Genomic DNA, 23,805 nt, shown 5'->3' with positions numbered 1-23,805 from the left:
CCACAACATTCATGGGAAGGGGCGTTGACGCTATCGATTTTCTTACAGATGTGAATGAGTGTCTTTCCTCTGTGCACCACTGCAGCAGCTTTGCCATGTGTTACAACACACCAGGCTCTTACAAATGCAAATGCAAAGAAGGCTTCAGGGGGACTGGCTTCGACTGTAAACGTAAGTATTATTTGAATCCAACCAACAAAGTTCAGCAGTTTTGAAAATAAGATATCCATGCTACAGAGGATACTCTCCAATATTGTGTAATTCTCTATCTGAATCTATCTGATTCACTTGGGTGTTTTAAAAGTATATAAAAAACATACTTTTTTCAATGTGGCAATTTTTTATTTTTGTGGGGGTAAAGTGCTTTGTGATCAATTTGCATTGTATTTTATTGTACTTTAGTAAGCATTGTGAGGACATTGAAATGTCATTTGTGGCTCAATTAACATCTACTGTCGGCATTTTCTCAATTCATCCTCAGGGGCTTTTCTACTTATTATCCCACCCTTTAATAACCCAGTCAACCCTTAAGGTCAGTGCAGCTGCTGAGGCAAGTACGTTTGTGTTTAGAAGTCTTTTCTGGAAGAGTTATAATCAATTTCCTAGGAAGAACCTTTTTGTAGACTCACAGGGATCTTGTCGTAACACAAGGATTGTATTAGTTTGCTAATGTATTGCTTTAGCAGCATTCAAACTGGAGACCAGTTGTTATTTGTGGTTACTGTATTGCTGCTGACAGCAAACACTATTCTTGATTTGTATTAAAAAGAAAATTTAAAAAATGCTATACTAAATTGAAATAGATAGATTGAACGTATCGGACATCGAGGAAGCAGACATAGTCTACATTGACAGACAATGGACCAAGATTTTCTTTCATCAAGTAAAAAGGTAAAATACATGAATACTGTATTTACGTAGAATAGAAATTAAACATAGTTTGAGCGATAACATTCAAGGTCCTTTACCAGAGATTAGGGACCTCATATTGACCAATCATGTTAAAGGAAATCTCTGATCCATTTTCTAATAACACATAATGTAATTGTATTAACATTATTTAAGTGATAGTGGCCATTGATGACGGTTCTACGGTGTGGTAGTTGACCGCGACTGAAGTTATGCGTTCTGAGCCGGAGGCAAGGTCGCGAACGAAAGTCAAGGTCAGCTACCATACAGTAGAGCCTTCATCGAGAGGGCTCTATCACTATAAGAAAGATATTTTTCTCATTATTTTCTTTAAAAAAAAATACTTTGAAACCTTAATTTACCTTAACTTGTAATGATTCGTCAGGTACCCTTCAAGCTGAGAAACGTTTTAGGAAAATAGTCCCAAAGATTATCATGAAGGATCACACACATAATTAGAGAAATAAAACAAATAACTTTATTAAACAAATACTTTTTTTATTTATCAGAGCTGCTTATAGTTTGTCTGGACTATGCCAGATATCTGAACAGAGCAATATTACTGAACTGTCTGTGTCTCGGTTTGTTTTTGTTGATCTAAAGTTGAGCTGACAGGCTGCGATTGGCTGACTTGGCAGTTGCTGGTACAGGACTGGTTGCTTTTGTCAGTGCAAAGTATTGAACGACTGGGTTTGGTGGATAATAAAATTAAATTGTGTCTTCGTTTAGTATTTGCTGTCCAATAGATGGGAACTGAGCTTTCAATACATCAAGTCAAAATGAAAAAGCTGTCACTTGCACGATTAATTTTAAATTGGATTTACGGGTAATGGATGCATTGACATTTCAGCATGCATCTACTGTCTATTAGCAGGACGTAGATTGGCTGATGATACTGATTCGTTTTCTAATGTCTATTTGGTTATCTTATCTAAAATTCATAATATGTTTATTATGAGTGTATCATTTGAGCATTTCGAATAAAGTCTTTTAGGTCGCTAAAATAAAATAAGATCATATGATTTGTTTTCTTAAATTAATAATAATGCAAAGTTCCCGTTTCTTTTTCCTTTGTAGCCATACCTAAAGTCATAATTGACCCACCAATACCAGGCAAAAAAGAAAATATGAGAAACATGAAGAACACCACGAACAGCAACGGATGTCAAAATAAAATCCCTGATCCTGAATGTGACAGAAAGATAACCACCACACGTCTACCCGTAACCACCAAAAGAACTGTAACTACCACTAAAATAAAAACCACAACCACCAAATCCATCAGAAGTACTTCACCTCCAAGGAGGACCACCCCAGCCCCCATTGTCACCAGGAAGCCTGCGGTGGTCACCACCACCAAAATGCCTATTGTGACTACAGCTCCAGAGAGAGATACTACTGTGGACAACAGGATACGTAATGAGGTCTCCCCTAAACCGAGAGGGGATGTGCACAGTAAGTCAATGTATTATTTGTTGACATACAATAATAACAAAGGTGGCATGACCCAGAATATGTATTCACTTTATTATTGTTTTCTTAAAGTTCCTTATAACAGGGTTTACCTTCAACAATGGTGTCAAATAACACTTGAGAAATCCAGTCATTTTTAACATTAAATATAGTTTCTGGGTTTACGTTTATCTCATTTTATGGACGGCACCCTAAACTTTACTAATGCAATCTTAGCTTTTCCAACACATAGATCATAGATGTTTATCTAAGTAAACCCTGAGCTGTGACCTCTTGTCTTATAGAGAATGAACACTGTGCATGTTTGGCACAACCCTTGGCTCAAGCAAACCACTGTTATTTGCAAAGGCTTGAGGGCATCCATGAGTGAGTAAAGAATCACGCTATTACAATGCTAAAACCAAAATGGAAATCTCAACAGTATGTAGATTACATAACAGTTTTGCTTCATCATGTCTACTTGATCTTAAAGTAGACCTCAGTGGGTTTATTGTGGTCCTGTAGTTTAACATAAATTGTGGATAATGGTTTCTGGTAAGTAAAGCACAAAGAGTTGTCATATGAGAGCTTTCAGCCAAAGATATTCAACTGCCAGCTAACTTCATACCTTTCATTACAATGTGCGTGCATGTGTTCACAGGTGCTTGCCAAAGTACACTGTGCGCCCTGGTTTTATCCTCACTATAGCTGGAGTTAATTATAGGACTGGTAGGGATTTCTAAAAACACTCTGCCTGCTTTGGGTTTCTTGGTTCACAAATACAAGTGAAAACAAATAGGTTCTTTAGTTCAGAGCAGGTGAAATTATGTGCGTAGAGGTTTTGGTCCATGCCACCAGTTGTGGTTGCTTGTGAACACAAATTAATTTGTTGTGGCATAAAACCACCTCGTTCTTAATATGCTTGTCAGAACAGTGATCCTGATATTGAGTAAAATGTTTAGAAATGGATTCTCACCAAAAGATCATGTTTAAACGGTAGGCAAGCTGCTTATACTACTATGATCTAAAATCTACTGTATTATATACCACATATAAACACAAATCAGAAGTACAGTGTTTCACTTACCAGCAAACATGTCTGCATTGTACCTTATGAAAGGATTCCATAATGTTGGTGTTTTGTTATACAAGTAAGTTCATAATATTGCTTTTTTACTGCAAGGTGGCCGCCTTGCTCTTTTGATGAAAAAGGGGTGTTTTATTTTGCTCTTAAAAGAAGTTGCGGTGTTCGGGGAAAATGCTTTAACAGACTACCCACAACAAGCTGATTTAAGAGACAGCTCAACAAAGCACCAATCCTGGAAGTTTAATTGAGAAGATGTTGACGTAATCACACACTGTGTATGAGCACACACATATACGTGTCTGACCGGGTTTGTCAGTTTCTCTGATGCCACATATTAGCAGCCAAAAAAAAGATTTCAAGGACTTAGAACTTTAGAGGCACTACTGAAACCAAGCTTGCACAATGTGGGGCTGAGCTGAACTGAATGCAGTCTGTTGGGGTTTTTTTTTGGTTTATTTATTACTACAGTCATCACCCACACATCCGACCATATAACATTTTGACTTCAGTGTCAGTTAAATGCGTGTGACGCATATCTGATTATTTCATTTTGGCGCGTTCCAACCCTTGTATCTTTTTTGTGTTTCCTGAAAAACGGATGATATCAAAAATACATACAGTATCTGAAAGGACTGTGTTTTAAAATAAGTAGGCTTCCATTTAGATGTACTGTATTGGTTTTGATGGTACAGTACTATATTTTTAACAGAAGTAGTTTTAAGGTTCAGAACGATATGATTCTGAAAATATCGCTTGCCAAAACTAAAGACATAAACGTTAACTGTAATACAGTACAGACTTTTAAATCCGGTATGTATTGTAGTAGTATGTACAATTTCCCATTAACGACCCATCAGCAAAATGAAATCAAAATTTTACCCGTTCATAGAACTGCCTAAAACGTAAAGGCATTGCAATTTAGCAAAACCAAAAGATTAAAAAAAAAAACAGTTTCCAAAATTAAAACAGTATCCAAAGTCAGTATTCAAAACTGCAGAATATAGTGCTCGATAAGGCCTAATGTCACAGTTCATCTTAAATCTGTGTAATGACTAGCTGTTACATTAGCCTAGCTTGTCTATCAGAGAACTGGTGATGGACTCGGAAATAGTGTGTGACGAATAAGTGCATTAATTTGCTATTAACATCCCAGCATGCTTAGGGTCATGTATAAAAATGTTGGACAGGCCTGGTTGCCTAAAATTATGGCTAGCATGGCTGCAAGAGTAGACCTCAGTGACTTTGAAAGAGAGGTGATTGTTGGGGCACGCTTGGCAGGAGCTTCCGTGACCAAGACAGCTCAGCTTTCTGATGTTTCACGAGCAACGGTGTCTAAGGTGATGTCGGCATTTGGAACTCCGAGGGAAAGACATCAGCAGCAAAGGGCAACAGTGGGCGGAAGTGCATACTCCAGGATGGTGATATATCTGCATTAATTGGAAGTGCAAGGCAAAACAGGCGAGCAACTGCAGATCAATTGACTGCAAATTTCAACCTGGGACGCGAGCAGCCAGTTTTATCAAAAACGGTCCGTCGAGAACTCCACAGAGCAGGATACCATAGTTGGGTTGCAGTGCACAAACCACTCATCACACCTGGCAATGCACATTTGTGAGTCCAGTGGTGCATAGGCAATGGACTACTGAGCAGTGGAGAAATGTGATATGGTCAGAGGAATCATCCTTTACCATATTCTCGGCAAATGGACAAGTGCATGTCTGTCGCCAACCTAAAGAACTCTGCAGCCCTGAGTGCTTGGTTCCAGCAGTGAAGGGTTCTGGTGGTTCCATAATGTTGTGGGGCGCATTTTCCTGGCATGGTTTGGGTGCACTCATTCCCTTAGAAGGCAAGGTCAATGTAAATCACTACTTAATGGTACTGAGTGATCATCTTCACCCCATGTTGCAGCATTTCTTTCCTACTGGGGGTTTGTCTTCCAGGATGACAATGATCCCATCCACAGAGCACGTCTGGTCGCCCAATTGTTTGATGAACATGGAACTGATGTTATCCGTGTGTCATGACCTTCTCAGTCACCAGATCTTAACCCAATCGAGCATTTATGGGATATTCTGGAAAGTTGTCCGAGACAACGTTTCCACCTCCATCTACCAGGCGTGAGTTGATTGAGACTTTCTCGTGGAAGAATGGTGCCGCATGGAAGCATGGTGCCGCATATATATATATATATATATATATATATATATATATATATATATATATATATATATATATATATATATATATAATGGGGATTGGTTTTATTCTTAATACAAAGGAGGTAAAACACAACTGACTTGTATCTGGGTAACGGATATCCGAGTGCTGACTGTATAATTTTATAGAATATAACATGTAGCCTTTTACACATTTTACTAGAAATGTGGTATGTTAGGGTTGGGCTTTTCATATAAGGTGTTTCCTATAACTGGATTAAAGTAAATAGTGTATAATACATAGTGTACCAGTATATAAGAAGCGTGTGTAACCCAATGCTGCTAAGTATTATATACCAAAAATTACAGCAGTTACCCGCAGAATTATTTTAGGGATATAAAGCAATGGGAGTGCATTGGAGAGATCATAGATCCTAAACCGTAATGTAAAATAATCTTACCTGAACTGGAAATCCTGCTTGCTTAAGAATTATTATCAAGTTTAGACTAATCTCTAGCTGGTGTTCAACTAGTACAGAAGACTGCCTTTCTTACAACTAACACACAGCTTGAATACAGTCGTCCTAATAGAGAGCTGGTCAGGATAGTGGATATCTTTAGATATTGCTATGTAACTAAGTTGCTACTACTTGTACATTCTTTGACTAAACTGACCTGATAAGCGACTTCCCCAGGTTTTATTCAACTAGAAAAAAGGAACAAAGGCAATTATTTTCTCCTGGTGGATACAAGCATTCCTGAAAAAAAAGTCTTCTAGCTAGACCTGACACCCATCTTTGATTCCTGGCAGCAAACATATTCTGTCAATGATACCTCCATGCTTAAATAAGAAACGAAACTACAGCTCAGCTAATTTAACTCATTGGGAGGTCCTTAACCCCTTAATCAGCAGAATGCCTGGCATTGCTGAAGTGCCAGCCTGCTATCTTTGCCCAGCTTGTTTTTCTAGATTGGACCTACTATATTCTTTATAACTGTCGTAGCTCAACAGTGTTCAGTTGTAAAACTGTTACATACTGTAGCTGCTCAGGGATCATAGTGCATTTATGTGATGCATATATTGATACACCTCAAGCTGCTTTTGATTATTGACAAAATATTGGGGGAAAGAAAACGGTTTGCATGCTCCTTATCAAAAATGATCAAACTTAAACCAAAAAATCATCAACCTGCACATTAAAAAAGATGATGTAGCAGAGAATCAGTACTTAATAGAACAGAAGTACAAAAGAAGAAACACTGAACTTAACACTAAAACTTTTAAATAATATTTTTGTTTTCAGTAAATTTTTACTGAATTACAAAAAAAAAATGGCCACAGAGTCATGATAAATTCAATTGGAACACTATAGAAAAACAGCAATTCCATTGGCATGCATATGAATTACCAAGCATGATTTTAAAAATGTGTCGATAATGTCAATTGCATAGAATACTTCCAGTCCAGTCCCCCCCCCCCACCTCAAAACACACACACACAATATGTACCTTTGTTCTAGTGGATAGCACATGAGTTATTGTCAATCACAGCTGGTTACAAAATGATTATATTCACATGTGAACAGCTGATCATTAAAGTCTACTTGAGATATAGTGTGATATAGTTTGACAAGTGGTTTGGGACACTTGTTTGGTACTTCCAATATCCCTAATAAGCCAATGGCACACGTATATGGTATTTGAATACCAAGGAAGTTGCAAGGGAAACAATGTTTTAAATACATCTGCTTCAGATGAATTAATGAAAAGGATAAGAGTTGATTTGTCTTGTTGCAAAAGTGCACACAACTTTGAGGGACTTTGTAGTGGCTTCCTCTACAGCCTTTGTGATTTCTATCATTCTCTGGTGACATGTAGCTGGAGCCCTGAACATGCAAACAGCTGCCATTGTTCCACAAAACAATTATTCTTCATGGAGTGACTTCATGTTTGTTATCAAGGCATTAGAGTAATTCAAATTAATAACTTGCAAAGCTAGTGACTGTACTTGTGACAATACTGCAGCATAAAAAATGGTTATTGGTAAAATTGTTACTACCACAATTATATTTATATTTATATTTATATTCAAGCGAGAAATATACTTATAAACAATGATTTGTGTCCAAGCCTTGTGAACTATCTGATCTACTCAATTACTTTATTTAATTCTGCCAGAAAGTTTCCTTAGTTCGTCAGGCATTTCACAAATATTCAACAGTCTTCCAAAGCAAATGTCTACTGTAGATATGACTATGCCAAAACATTATCTACATTAAGAATGTTACTTTTTTTTATATTATATTATATTACATAATAAATACATGATATGACATCTTAAGCCATAGTCGTGTGTTTGTGTGCTTAACTGCATCTATGACAGTAAGGCACATATTGGCATGTTAATACTTAATGAATAATGCATGTGGGATGCACTTGGAATAGGACCTTGTTCAAAACATATGCTATACAGCGCATACCAAAAATGTATATAGCTATTAGATTGCTTCTTTTTAAAGTATATAATGGTTTGTGTTCAAGTTTTAACTGTAGGCAAATGTGGCTCCCCTGGATTATCTTCCTCTAAATCCTATCAAAGCTGTGGTAAGGTAATATTTAATGAAAGGGCACTACTGGTGCTATGTAAAGCAAAAGCTTAGTTCTGGCTCTTAAGTGTAAATCACACTGTTGTTCTCGGCCAAAGGGAAACGCAAGCCTTAGCCACGGGACATTTTTATGTTTAGTAAAAACGTACGTCAGAGACAGCTGAGGCCCATAGTTTTAATCCCTTTGGCTGTGGACTACAGCTGTCCTTCATAAAATACTAAATTAGTTAATTGTGGCTGATGCTTAATTTAATTTCAGAAATGAGAACTTTAAGATATAGATAGAGTATTCCTAATTTGGGAGCTGTTATAAGATTGTTGTACTGTATCAATTCTCAACAAAGTGACCTCATCTCATCACCAACAGATGCCCAAATCAGGAGTAGTGTGGAGTTGCAGTACCCGCTGATGCTGTTATGAATAATCCTCTGTCTTTCATCTGTCATAATTCATTTTCCTCAAACCTATACCCAGTATGCACTAGCCATGTTTTATGTATAAAAACAACAGAGACTACTTTCATGACTGCTACTCTAGTATAAGGATTCAAGTTGCAACAACTCTGGAGTTCCAAAATAAAGAACACTTTAGCAAGTTGACAAACAATGCTAGCAGTCCCCTTTTAGAGATTCTTGACATTTCAGATCTCTTTATTATCCAAGCAGAAGAGGTCTGCGAAAGTACGACTTCCTCGGCCAAGTTGATAAAGGATTGCATCATCTATCAAACTGTTACAGCCACTTGCCCTTTTACTCGCTATTTAATCCATTTTATTTTGAAGGGGATGCTCCTAATTCTCTATCTATAACTGTGGTATATTCTTAGCACAGGAAGACAACAATTACATTATGGAGATAAAACCATATGGTCAGTGTTTAAATCCAGCTAAGATTGTTAGTTTCAACTGACTTTGATTGGATTATCAAGGCAACTAAGTTATTTCCTCCCTGACACCATAAAGATTGACACTGTTTGTGCTACATGTGCTCAGTTGATAGATTTGGTCTCCAGTGCTACAAATCCAGCACATTCTATAAGCACCATAATTTAAAAAAAGGAAATAAAGCATTAATGGAAGAGTTTTTGAATGAAAAACATATTGATGATGCAGATCTAAATGGATACATATATACATATAGAAAAATAAAAGTAAACAAATGGATAACACTTAACACAGTTAGAATATGTTGTGCTCTAATGTTAATAGAGTCAAAGAGGAATGCACCCTAGGCTGTACGTGGTACAGTGGGAATCCAGCCCATAAGCTGTGTTAAATGTGCTTAGTAGTTATGGGTAATCTTGAAGCCAATTTGTCATGCAAGACATTTTAAGTCTCCAAGTTACAAGTTCATAGTTTCATATGTTTTTAGGCAGGATTTTAAAAACTAATGCTTATTTAATCATGTTTTATGGTGTTATTATTAATTTCAAAGTGTCCATGCTTTTCGTGCAAGTCTCATGAATTCCGTAGAATTTAGCCCTCGTGTCCTCAGGTTAAACCTAATTCCTGCTACCCATAAAAAAAAAAAAAAAAATAAAAAAAAAAATCTAAATCTGTTTTGTGGTTACTAATGGTAATACAACACTTTAATTTAGTTTGGCACAGGTTGACTTGTGTTGTTTTTTAGGGCAAGACTTTTGCTATTTGGCATGAAGTCTGTTCAACTGCAGGATTTGTTAATTTTTTACAATTAAAAACAGAGCGTTGCTATGGTAATACTAATGTTTTGTTTATCCAAACATTTATTGTTCAATAACCTGAAGACTATGTTGTTTCCTCAAATACATGTAGTATATAGTGGGTAGAGAAGTTTACTGTATAATATGATGGTATTTTGTAATTTAATGAATGTGTAATACATTTAATGACAAATGTTTCAATGTTTTCAAAACATGTCTTAGAAAGGCATTCAGTCAAAATGTTTTGCAATGATTTTATTCATTTTCTTTAAGCATTTACTGTATACATTTAACACTATTGAGAGTTTTATAGTTACACATGTTATATTGTAATGCTACTCCAAGTAGTGTTGAATGAGTAAAGAAGGTAGTTACCAAGCTCATACCAAATTTCTGTCTTTTCATCGCCTTTTATACTTTATCCCAGTATTAAAGACACTAATCCTGCATATTGACGTTTCAAATGCTCCAAGGCTGGCTCTTTCTCTGTCTCAGAACTAATTATATGGTTAGTGACCAGATTATCCCATAACTGCTGCCTCTAACGATGCGCTATTGGTTTTCAGTTCTTCGGAACCCTGGCGAGAACAATATCGTAATTGGAAGCATCGAACTGGGAGAGACTGCTGATGAGGAGGAAGCCCAAGATGATTCAGGTACTGCAGGTTTAAAACTAGGCTGTCTGGATGAGTAATCTTAAATACCCTAAACATGGACCGCCTGTTAAACTTCATCCCCATTACAAAAAAAATTGATGTTGCTGTCAGAAATGTCAATTTCAGAGGTCTCTCAGGAGATCCCTGCTGTTTAGGTACAAGATGAGACCACACAGAGACCAGTCAAGCTGAATCCTGATGTCCAGGTTTCCTCCTGAATTGGTGTGTAGGTTTTAGTGTTGACAAGACAAGATGGGTAAAAAAATAAATACCAGCCTGTTCTCAAAATGCCTCACTGGCCTAGAGTATGGTGTTTTTTTTTTTACTCTGTTACCATGCTGCATAACAGAACACAATTGATAGTGCTATACATACCGGACTCAGAAATTGAATGTACAGAAGCCTTTCTCAGCTGATTGGGTTTGGACATGTGATGAATGCCTTATCTGTTCGCAGTTAATCAGTCTTGCCGTGACGTCTTTTAACAATACTGTGCCACTAATTTATGTGTTTTATATGCAGCTGGTCAACAACAGCTCTAACGTGGTGCCATAAGTAGCTGCTGAATTTGCATTGTTTTAATGCAGTGATTCATTGCAGCAGTATTGCACCACTGTATGAACTGACTTTTAAAAATGGCCTGGAACTCATTCTACAGCGGTCCCTGACCTTCCTCTGAACGTAATAAATCCCTTCTCATACATGTGGTTGTTTTTTGGAGCACTGATTTAGCTGACAACCTGGAAATTACTAAACATGTTAAAGGCAGCTTAACTTCTTGGCATGGAGTGAAACCACATGAAAGCTTTTTTTTTTTTTTTTTTTTAAATCGGTTCTCTTGAAGTGTATTCATATTATGTTGTTAAGTTCTTATAAATAACACATAATAACCTGATCTGGTTATTATAAATAATTTCATTTGGCCAGTGTTTATTTTGGCACAATACTTTTAATCCAAGCATGAAAAGAGCATCTTTTAAAAACAAGATTTGGCACATGTCTTGTTGTGAAACTTTCCTTGGGAATAATTTAAAAATATGGAAAATGTTATGATTTATGTTCAGTACACATAGATAAACATGTAGTGTCATTACCACAAGTGAATAATTTGTGTCCTATCAGTAAATGGGGCCCAAAATAAATCTTGTCATTCTAAACAGTATTTCTTAAAAAAAAAAATCTTAAAAGTGCTATAGCGAATCTGATAAGCACAGAAAGAAACAGAGACAACAACTTATTTCTTCTAAACTTGCTGTATACTATACTTACTGAATTAAGCATCATACTACACTAATGATGGGGGAAGGCCTGGGATGGTTCCACAACCCTTTCCTTTAGTGGCTCAGGCAACAGAGCAATGAGTGGATCAACCAAAAATCTAAAGGCTCATTTTCACATTTAGAGTTTGTATTTTATTGCAGGAAAATTGCACGTTGAACATATAATTTGTAAATGTTTATAACTGGTTGTTTTGACAGTTGCCTAAAAATGGCCTCCTGAGTCATTTCTTGCACTGTTTTTTAACTACCTCCTAATGTAACATAATTTGTATTCCTAAACTAGTCAATTGGATTTATATAGCATTTTTGGCTTCAGTTGCCAAATGTACTCCTTAGGTACCTTAGTGTGTCTTTAAAATATCATCATTATGCCCATTTTGTCACTATTTCTCCAGATGTTATTCTGCACAGTTGTAGCTTTGACCATGGTCTGTGTGGATGGCTCAGGGACAGAGAAAGTGACCTACACTGGGAAACAAGCTCAGATGCTGCAGGTAACTGATAGCCCACATCCCAGCAATTATATTTGTCCCTTTAACTACAAGGGGGGTTAAAAAATGTCACTTATATATTTATAAAGGTACTGTCATGCAACATATTAGTATTTACTTCATGTCTCTTCACGTAAGAACAGTAAGTAAAGCTACTTTTGTTAAACAATGTCCTGGTCTTTTAAGCTTACATTCATTCATTCCCTGTTCAATGGCACCTTACTGCCTTCATGTACATTATTTTAGGTTTATTTTTAGCTTGTTTCAAGATTTAATGTGCAATAATAGCCTGGCCCTGTTAATTTAATTTACATGACAGGTTGGAAGGCTCTTTAGGTGTTTTTTTTTTTTTTTTTTTTAGGAGGAAGATGGCTTAAAGTTGCCTGGCCCTTCTACACTGCTATGGAACAATTTTTTACTGCAGAACCGTCATTTTGATTGTTCTTTTTTTTTTTCTCTAATTCAGGTGGAAAATACTTGACGATTCCTGAAGTGTTTGGTAAGCGAGGTGGAAGAGCAGCCCAGTTGGCTCTTCCTCTGTGGCAGCCAGTGGACTCGGGGGAGCTGTGCCTCTCGTTCAGACACAAGCTGTCAGGGCAACACTCCGGTTCCATGCAGGTGTATGTGAGGAGGAATGGGGTACAAGGCCCTGCAGTGTGGGTTAGGACTGGTGAACATGACTGGAGGCACACCCAGATCACACTGTGGGGGGCTGGCTTGGAAAGTGTGAGTATTCTTAACATATTGTCCCTCTTTTATTTACCCTGAAGTGAGTTATTATTGTTTCAGGAGCAATACAATATTATAGAAGTGATAATACATAGTTTTATCTCAAATATTTTTTTCAGATTAGAGTACATATTGTATAACTTGTAAACTCCTCTAGGATTACCTAGGATAAATAGGGTTATCACCTGAAATGCCAGTACATTTGCATTAATCTGAAAACCTGTTAAAATCCAATTCTTATCAAAGGCCTTACTTTCTTTGCCCCTCGTTTGGTTTTTAGATCATATTGAAAGGTGAGCGATTAAGTGAGCGGCTTGGAGAGATCAGCCTGGACGATGTTAGTCTGAGAAGAGGCTCCTGCACTGGGGAACACACTCTGAGAAGACATTAACACAATGTGGAAAACTGGAGCGGACTCCACTCACCAGCTCCACTCCTACCAGGAGACCGAGCTCCAGGGAAAAATGTAGCCTTGTCAGAGCAATTCCAGTGAACCAGGCCCCTCAAAATAAGAGATTCTTCGTGGGCAAGAGAAAACTTTACCAGAACTGGGGAGTTTCTATTTTACTTTCTTCCCATTTGTTATACATGAATCCTGTATATAATCGGCGCATGCTCCACTAATGCTGAGGACTACAGTCCTCAAACTGAAGCCATCTTTTGCTTAATAAGCCTAACCAAACCTTGCTTTCCCAAACACACTGGATTCTGTTGTGTTGTGCATGTCATGTATTTACTTCAAGCAGTTATTGTATGCTTGCAAAATTAGTATTTTTCTCTTTTTTCCAATGTTTTTCATACTATTTTCATCCCGCTTGTAAACAGTATATGTATATTTTTTAACACACCAGATTTAGTTGAACCTGTAAGGGTTGCATCTCTTCTAGTTAACAAATGTTTGCTTTGCATTGATATTGTTATGACTGTCTAATATTATCAAACCAAATTATTGTAGCGTATGATTACTGTCATTTTTAAATATTGATTTTACTTCTGTGTATTTTAATAGCTTCATAGATTTGTTCTGCCCCTTTAGAATGTTAAATGGACACAATTGGTGCTATTTGATTATATTGATAAATGTATTGATTTATTTTCACGTTAAACCTATTTCATTTTTTAAATTTTTTTTTAATTAAGCCATTTGTGTTCAACTAACTCCTATACACTGGTCAAACATTATTTCTACATATTTAGTAATATATTATGTTTTCCACAAACACCAGTAAAGGATAAAAACAAACATATAATTAATAATCTTTTGTAATATTCAGAATCTAGATATGTACAGTGGTTTTCAAATTACACCATTAATTATAGTATATTGTACTAATGACTATAACTAATGTAAACCTCTTGTGAAATTGGATGATGTCGCAAGTGCCTTGGTATTTAAACAGTTGAAGTTAAGTGGATTACAGTATATTCCGTTAAAGTGGCATTTTTTCACAGTAGAATATTGCTTGTTTATGACTTTATAGCAAGTTGTCACCATGGGCCAACACACAGCACACACAGGCAGAGCAATACCACTTTTTTATGTTGCAATAGGAATGGGAATTCCATAAAAATATGAAGTGTCAAAAAATAAATGATCACATTAAACCAAAGTGTGAAAACTATCTATAGTACTGTACTGAATCTATAATATACCTTTAACTGTACACTGCGTATAATCTTTGAGGAATTATATCTATATATATATATATATATATATATATATATATATATATATATATATATATATATATATATATATATATATAGTGTTTTTTGGGTAGTGTGTGTTAACCTTGCATTCATTTTAGAACAAATCAGAACCAAATCAAACAGTGTCTTTGTAGATAAATCAGCCAGCAGTAACCCCTGAATCAGTGGATCATTTAATGATTATCACAAGACACTTTAAACAAAATACATGTTCAGTTTTCATGCAGTGATTGATTTGTATTGATTGTTACTTTTTTTAGAAGGTCACATCACCCTACTTATGATTATACAGATTGCAGGAAGACATAGTAGCTTTGGGAAGTGTAACACATGTATGTAACCTATCCTTTGTAGAATATAACCTTTATGTACAGTATCTGTATGCTTCCCATCACTGCAGAGAGAATGTCAGGGTTAATGCTGAAGACTACTGCTTTCAAATGACCACCTGCCAGTGAATGGGATGCATCTATTTAATAGGCAACAGTCATCCTAGATAACAATCCATTTCAACAGCCTACTTCAATGGTTGCAAATACAGCATGTGGGTCAGTGAAGTTATTCCGTAATGGGGGGGGGGGGGGGGGGGGGGGGGTACACATTGAACTTGTGTTCTCATCTCCCAAAGTTAACCTGTTTGCAGGCATGTTTATACAATACAATACAATTTACTTTTATATAGCACTCTTCATGCAATAATAAAAAGGAAGCAAATGGCCTCCAGCTCAGAAATAAGCAAACTCAATCAGTTATGTTTTTAAAATTGATTTAAAAATGTCAATCGTGCCAGCATTACTGGTGTAATTGTGAATAGGGTTCCAAAGGTATAACTACTAAAGGCCCTTGCACCCTTGATTTTAGCCGACTTCTAGGAGCAATCAGATGGCCAGAATTTGCTGATCTAGGGGTATAAGGTACCAACAGTTCCTGCAAATATAAAGGCCCTAGACAATGACGTGCTTGAGGAGTAAGAAGAATTTTAAAATCAATCCTGAACTTAACAGGGAGTCAATGTAGTGATTTTAGAACGAGGGCAATGTGTTGTGAACAGCAAGTGCAAGTCAGCACTAGCTGCAGCATTTTGAACCAGTTGGAGCTGACACAGTTTGGGTTCAAGAAGGCCAGCAAACAAAGCATTACAGTAATCTAGCCTAGAAATAACAAAAGCAAGAACCAGCATCTCAGCATCTTTATCAACATAGGTGTGGCTATCCAAAAACAAAACATAAACACCAATAGAAAACATGACCCCATACAAAATATTATGCCATATTAAATAATCACAATTTATGGCCTCTTTCTAAACTAACCTACATTCAGTGCCATTGTAAATAAATACAACATGGTGTTGGAGAAATGTTATCCAATTGGTGATGCTACTATAAAAATGTTTTTGAAAATATTCCAAACTCACAAAGCCCTATTTTGAAGCAAAGGCACATTTTCTCAAAGGAATAAACCAATTCATACAGAATGAAATTTTATGGAGGGGAGTGTTCAATTATTGTAAAATTACCCCTCTGAAAACTGCCTTTAAAAAAGGAACAATAGAGTTATGGAAAATTGCCATGTATTATAAATTAGTTTTGCACTGTGCATGAACAATTCAATGGTTCTGCGCTTACAGTGGATATGATGTACTTGAATGCTGTTATACAATTGTAACGTTTTTTTTTTTTTTTTTTTTTTTCCCATAGGCACTTCTCAAGTTCAAATAAAAATATTATAATATAATATACGGTATATATCACTATATATATATATATATATATATATATATATATATATATATATATATATATATATATATATATATATATATTAATGTGACAGTAGAAGGTTCCAAGAAAAAAAAAACATATAAAGGTTTCCAAATGTGTGTATTGGGAAATGCAGAACAAGTCATAAATTTCAATGGCGCTAGTCAAGCAACCAATCCAAAATGAAAAAAGTAGATAATACATATACTGTACGAAAAGTGCACAAAAAACATATTGGTAGAAGAATTTGAGCCATCACAATCAGAGGAAGGGAAGAGGAAGAAGGGGATTGGAATGTGGAATTGACCCATTAATAAGAAAAATAGGGAATCAAGGTGGAACAAGTATTTGAAATAAACACTTTATTTTATTGTTTAGAAATTAGTTAGAATATATATATCTATATATATATATATATATATATATATATATATATATATTATATATATATATATATATATATATATATATATATATAATGTGTGTTTGTGGTTCCTTAAGCTTTTGTTTTGGCTGTGCTGCAATGGTTTTAGTTGTATTTTAAGGGTATTCTACTGTACTTTGGTGTGCGCTTGCTGATTCATAAAATGCCTGTAAAGTACTTTCATAAAATGTCTGTCATACAGAACTTCTGAAACTTAATAATTTATATATTTTATTTAACATCATGTAATCAAAGAAACTACAAAATGATATTGCAAAAGTCTACCGGAAGCCATAATCGTAGTACAGTATTTCATGTTAGATTTCAAAATGTCACATTTTTAAATTTTTGTCAGTTTTTCATTAAGTATATGGAAATCTACAAAGCTGTATGTAATTCAAAATGTTAAGGTAACACTTTGTTTCTTACAATTTTTACGTTATGTATTGCTCATCATTCTTAATATTAATAAAATAATAAAACAGAAAAAACGACTATGTCTACTTACATGCACGGCCTGCTACCTGAATTTATGCATACATTCATTACATGAATAATAATCAAAGTGCACTGCTCCAGTGTTACTCTGTGGGCATCTTCAGTATCCAATATTACTTCAGAAGCAGCTAAACCAGGACTTACCACTGCTGGCTCTACTGCTCCCACTGTCAGTAATAATAATAATAATAATAAATAATAATAATAATAACAATAATAATAATAATAATAATCTTAACAACAACTTTATTTCTCAGTTATTATTGAATGTGTTTTCCCTTTCATTTTTATGGTTATTTGGAGTAAAGAATAATAATAATTGAGATTCTAGCTCTATGTCAGTTTTCATCCAAAATAAAACAACCTTTTTTGTAAATAAATACTGAAATAAGTTTCTGTTCTTAGCAACGTTCTTCAATATTTTAAGTCATATAACAAATAAATAAATAAATAAATAAATAAATGAAAACACAAATCAATGTGATATTATTTTAAGCTAAAAAGTGCATTTTACATTAATCTACAATATTTAATCAACCATTTATTTTGACTAGAATATGAATACACACAGTGCCTATAGAAAGTACACCCACTTTCAAAATGTTAACCTTTTGTTCCCTTATAGCCTGGAATTAAAATGCATTAAAATATATATGTTTTCTTTTTTCCATTTATCTACACATCCTACCCCACAACTTCCAAGTGTAAAAAATATTCTAGAAATTTGTAGAAAATTAATAAAAAAAAAAAAAAACTAAAATAGCTTGGTTGGATAAGTGTCCAACCCCCTTGTAATAGCAATCCTAAATTAGCTCAGGTGTTACCAATTGCCTTCAAAATCACACACCAAGTTAAGTGGCCTTCACCTGTGTTATATTTTAGTGATTCACAAGATTTCAGGATAAATTCAGCAGTTCCTGTAGGTTCCCTCTGCTGGGTAGTGCATTTCAAAGCAAAGACTCAACCATGAGCACCAAGGCACTTTCAAAAGGGGGACAAAGTTGCTGAAAGGCACAGATCAGGGGATGGGTATAATATCCCTTGAATCACGGTCAAGACGATTATTAAGAAGTGGAAGGTGTATGGCACCACTAAGACCATGCTTATATCAGGCCGTTCCTCCAAACTGGATGACCGAGCAAAAAGGAGACTGATCAGAGAGGCTACCAACAGGCTAATGGCAACTTTGTAAGAGCTACAGGCTTTGGCCAAGACTGGTCAAAGTGTGCATGTGACAACAATATCCCACGCACTCCACAAATCTGGCCTGTATGGTAGGGTGGCAAGAAGGAAGCCATTACTCAAGAAAGCCAACCTTAAATCCTGTTTGAGGTATGCAACAAACACTCTGTAGCCATGTGATTCTGTAGCCATGTGGCAAAAAGTTTTGTGGTCTGACAAAACTAAAATTGAACTTTTTGGCCAAAATGCAAAGCATTATGTTTGGCGCAAACCCAACACAGCACATCACCCAAAGAACACCATCCCTACTGTGAAGCATGGTGGTGGCAGCATCATGTTATGGGGATGTTTCTCATTGGCAGGACTAGGACACTTGTCATGATAGAAGGGAAAATGAATGGAGCAAAGTACAGAGAAGTCCTTGATGAAGACCTGCTGCGGCAGGTTTGTGTCATGACTTGAAGATTGCTGTCCATCAGTGCTCCCCAAGGAACTTGACAGGGCTTGAACAGTTTTGTAAAGTGGAATGGTCAAATATTGCCAACTCTAGGTGTGCAAAGTTGGTAGAGACCTATTCCAACAGACTCACAGCTGTAATTGTTGCCAAAGGTGCAAGTATTAACAGGGGGTGGAGATTTATCCATGATCTTCCAGTTTTGTATTTTTAATATATAATTTTTTTTTTCTCAATAAAAACTTTGTTCCCCTTAACAATGTGGAGTATGGTGTGTAGATAAGTGGAAAAAATCCTCATTTGAATGCATGAAGCTTTGAGGCACTGACACAACAAAATGTGATAAAAGTTCAAAGGGGTGAAGACTTTCCATAGGCACTGTATATAAGCTAATATGCAAACTGGCACAGACCAGCATTCCTGTGACAGCCACTAATGGACGAATATATAAGTATCATCTCATGTTGTAAACCAAGCCTTCTCATATATTACAAAAAAGATAGGAGCTGAGTGGTTCCTTATAACACTTTCCATTTTTGGTAGTCTTCGTGGAAAATTTCATGCTTGGAACCAGTTATGTACTCTTTCACCTTAAGTCAGAGCTGAATGTAAAGCAGGACTAATACCTGAAGAAAGCACTCCTTCATTGTATTTATGTATGTTGGCATGGCTTCAATCTTTTGTAATCTACAAAGCACAGTGCCTGCCAAGGACCAAGAACACTTTATAAGGAAAAGTCGAGTAGCTAAAAAACATTAACGGTCCATCCTGATTTAGTTTAAAATTAGGCATATAGGTAAAACCATCTTCTGCAATTTTCCATGTACACATGAAAGACTATATGGAAGCCCTGTGTCTAAGTTGGGGTGGAGAGCTGTTAATGTTTGGCAAATGTGGTTTAATGCGATATATTTGTTGGATACATGTTAAGATGTTTAATTGCAAAAGCTGCATGGATGGTTAAAAGATATTGTACCAATAGTTTATTTTATCAATGTCAAATCTTTGACCAAGATAACATGATTTAACCTTTGCCAAGCTAACATTAAGGAAAGACTATCCCTCATCCTTAATAAAATGCTAAAGTTATTTCACGGTTATTTTATGGTTTGAGGTATATTATTTTGTAATTGTTTGTAATAGTACCCAGCAGTCTGTTACTTTAATCTTATTATCTTTACTAAGTACAGTATGGGTGTGGCAGGGCGAAAGCCCTACGTGTAAATAGTGTGTGTGTGTGTGTGTGTGTGTGTGTGTAGTATATTTATAGCGCTGGTAGGGAGGGGGTTAAAATCCTCTCTGCCAGAATACAAGTGAGAGTATGGCTGGAGCCTTAATTGAATAATTGATGGTTGGTGTTTGAGGCGAGTGCTGGTGCGTTATGAATATACTGTGTTGTGGAGAAAATGGTCGGTGTAGGTGAATGCTCAGCCTGATAGCTGAATTGTTTTGTTTTTTGTGAACCTTTTATTTTGCCCCTTGTACCAGTTGCTTTGTTCCATGCACACCTGCGCTTAAAACTGCAGCGTTCTGTTCTCTGAGTTTCATTCCTGATGCTGTTCTGTTACTTGTGGTGTTAGAGTGTGGTAGCGGCCTTAGAGACTTGATGCAAAAATGCAGGTTTAAGAAATTTTATGATTTAAAATGTGTATTTTTATTTGAGCCCGGCAATGCACAATTAGTTCATGTCCAGACTGCCAGGGTCAGATTAATGATTAGCAATTGAGTCCCAGCACAGCTGTGTATAGAGGCACAATTCATTCACTCAGGGTTGGGTGTACAGCAAGAAGAGTTGTATATTATGATCAACTGGTTGCGTAATTATTCAATACAGAATAGTGTGGGGTCGTTTTATAATGATCTAACCATCCCACTTCAACACCCTTTCCTGGTGTTTCATCCAAGGATCACTACATACAATAAAATAATTTGCTGGTAGATGACTTTGGTTTTAGGTGTGGCAGCAGTTAGACCTTCCACTGTTTTTGTAATAGAACATATATTAGATATATAGTAGTTGGAGAGAGAGAGAGAGCGAGAGAGAGAATAACCAAAGCTATCAACAATTGTTACTTTTGCTGATAAATTGTTCACTCTGCTTTTTTTGTCTGTTTTTTAACTATTGTGCTGTTTTGTTTTATGTTCAAACCTTTTATGTATTCAATAAATTGGTGCAGCAGCGCCTTCATGTCACCATCAACCATTCCTGTTACAGATAGATTCAAGTATGCTCCTTGACTGCTTGCTTGAGCATAAGGGAGCACAATATGTGTTTCCCATGACCATAGACACTCTTTATAAAGAACCTGGTGAGCGATGGCTCGCATGGGAGGAGATGTGCGCCCTGATCACCATGGAGGAGATTTTGCACACGCACCACCTTTTTTTTTTTTTTTTTTTTTTTTTTAATAATCAATCTGAAGCTGTTGCCATCCCGAGTGCCAGAGAGGTAGCTGTTGCTTTCTTGGGCGCTAGAATGAGAGGAATAAAAGCAAGTGATAAATATTTAGTGTGACTTCTACAAGGCCACCATGTCATATCTTAGGCTAATATTGAACTTGAATTGTAATGGATATCATGTAAAAAAATGTAACTAGCAAGTAAATGGCAATATCGAGAAATAATTCTAGCATTTATCAGTAGTAACAGCAAGGTACAGTCAAAAGATAAAAGTATTCAACTATAATTCAAGGTCATAGATTAAGACAAGGATTTGGTAAACTCTAATAAAAGGATAGGCTGATCATCAAAGATGGACTGCCTTGTCTCACCTTATGTAGGCCAGGGCACTTGCAAGACTGCGGTTGCCCTCTTAATTAGCAATAGAAGCTCTGACGACAGGAAGAGCTTAACCACAGGGGATGTGCTGACTGACTCCATGTCCTCAGATGGGAATGCCAGCTCCTGTTCGCCCACCTCCTCGGAGGCGACGAGGGAGAGCACATCATCCTGCTGCCAATCTGCGCTCGTAGCTCCTTGGGACCCCAGTGGGACAGACGGGGAAGGCAGCACCAAACATTCACGCAGTGACTGTGAGCACCGTTCCTTCGTGGGAAACAGCTGCACAGAGCTTTTCCATCTGCTCTGAGTCCACGATCGCTTGGAACGGTGACTCTTCTTCTTCCTCAAGGGAGAAGGAGAAGCAGAGGAAGATGAGGAAGACCGTGTGGCCTACTTTCCCGAGTGCGTCGTCCGATCTCCTTTGGCACGGAGCCATGGGGTAAGGACGCAGCTACCTCTCTAATAAAGGGTGATGGAGAAGAGTGCTGTGCAGGAGTAAGGGATGCAGAGCACTTTGTAGAGCTGTGGGAGAGACTTCTGCAACATGCGCTTAGAGAAAGATGCACAAAACTCATAAAAACTCAGTGCCTCTCTCGTCAGTGCCTCTCTGGCAGGCTCTGGTGCCAAGTAGGAAGAGCATCTGCCCTGTTTGTCCTCAACAGGCAGATTGGCATGTCTGCATGGTCCCGGTTCTTTACGGTACGGTACGGTACCAGACTGGGAACAGAGCAGGTCGTGACCTACTGTAGGTACTGGTATGGTACGGTACAGGCCCACCAGTTCGCAGTTACCGCAGGTAGCAATGTACAGGGATGTCCACCTGTACAAGCCACTGGCAAAACGACTCAGTCAGTACCACACACGAGACTGAGGGAAGCCTGCTTATTAGGGTCTCTAACAGCCTTCGCAATGGTGATGCAAAAGCAGTCACCAGCGACAGCAAGATACTATAGGAGAGACTGCAAGCAATCTTAACTGAGGTGTGTATCTTGGTCCAGTGCAGTGCTGCTGACCCCAGCAAAAAAAAAAAAAAAAAAAAAAACCCGGAAAACAGTAATAACACAATTATAGTTAACAAAATAAACATCTTGTAATTTAAAAATAAGAATTTAATTTAACCCCAGCAGGATGTGCATTTTGGTCTTTGCCATATTAACTAGTGGCTAATATTCACTAAATGCTTGTATTTAACATTGTTTCTTGATTTATCTTATAGTGTCAATACTTTTGTCTGTGATTGTATGACGAGCAAAACCCAATACATTTTCAAAGCCAAGTTAAATACTTGTGACGCCTAAAATGCCTTATGCAAATAAAATGGTTATCTCCCATGAAACAGGCAGTTCATTTACTTGAAATGTGAAAGCCTTTCCTTTAGATCTTCCATTGTGGTATCATTAGATTTTTTTTATAACATATAACAGTGCTCCCTTTGTTTTGTGGTGCCAGGTTTATGTCACTGTGTAGCTTATCAGGGAACAGCCCTGGCACGGAGGCCAAGGAAGACGTCACTACAGTGTTTACAGTATGCACATGCAGTGAAGGGCAGGAGGTTAGCATTGTTCTGTTTGGCTGCCTTGTAATTGCATGGTAATGTTAAAAACTGAAAGCTTCAAGGTTGTTATTCCTAACACAGCATGGCTGTAAAAAAGAGAAGCACATTTCTGGTATCAAGGAGGTAGCAGTATTGTGGACATGAAAACCTAGTGTTGACTTATAAAACTAGTAACAATCTACTCAAAACAACAACCATTATAAAAGTGTCCCATAGTAAAAGCATAGCAAATTATAATAAAGCATAATTAAAGCATGGTAGGTATGAATTGTAAAGCACTGTGAAGAAGTCGAAAAGCCTGCAACCTGCTCTCCACCATCACGTCAACCAGAGGCTAGCAACCAATGGAGACTCAGACACTGGTATTGTAAGTAGATAAATATAATGTTTATTCT

General features: G+C 36.7%; 1 protein-coding gene across 4 annotated transcripts in view; it reads left to right on the top strand.

The window, feature by feature from the left end:
• Positions 1-13,802, top strand: part of LOC121321843 (nephronectin-like) — a 48,532-nt gene extending 34,730 nt beyond the window's left edge. For all 4 annotated transcript variants that reach the window (XM_041261142.1, XM_041261123.1, XM_041261134.1 and 1 more), the window contains 6 exons: positions 49-171; positions 1,987-2,364; positions 10,457-10,546; positions 12,222-12,320; positions 12,784-13,043; positions 13,327-13,802. In XM_041261142.1, the coding sequence (XP_041117076.1) occupies positions 49-171; positions 1,987-2,364; positions 10,457-10,546; positions 12,222-12,320; positions 12,784-13,043; positions 13,327-13,437 (1,061 nt within the window). In that variant the 3' untranslated portion in view covers positions 13,438-13,802. The remainder of the gene's footprint in view (positions 1-48; positions 172-1,986; positions 2,365-10,456; positions 10,547-12,221; positions 12,321-12,783; positions 13,044-13,326) is intronic.
• The last annotated feature ends 10,003 nt before the right edge of the window (positions 13,803-23,805 follow it).

This window comes from Polyodon spathula, chromosome 1, assembly GCF_017654505.1.
Source record: "Polyodon spathula isolate WHYD16114869_AA chromosome 1, ASM1765450v1, whole genome shotgun sequence".
Classification (NCBI taxonomy): domain Eukaryota; kingdom Metazoa; phylum Chordata; class Actinopteri; order Acipenseriformes; family Polyodontidae; genus Polyodon; species Polyodon spathula.
This window is presented reverse-complemented; position numbering and strand designations above follow the sequence as displayed.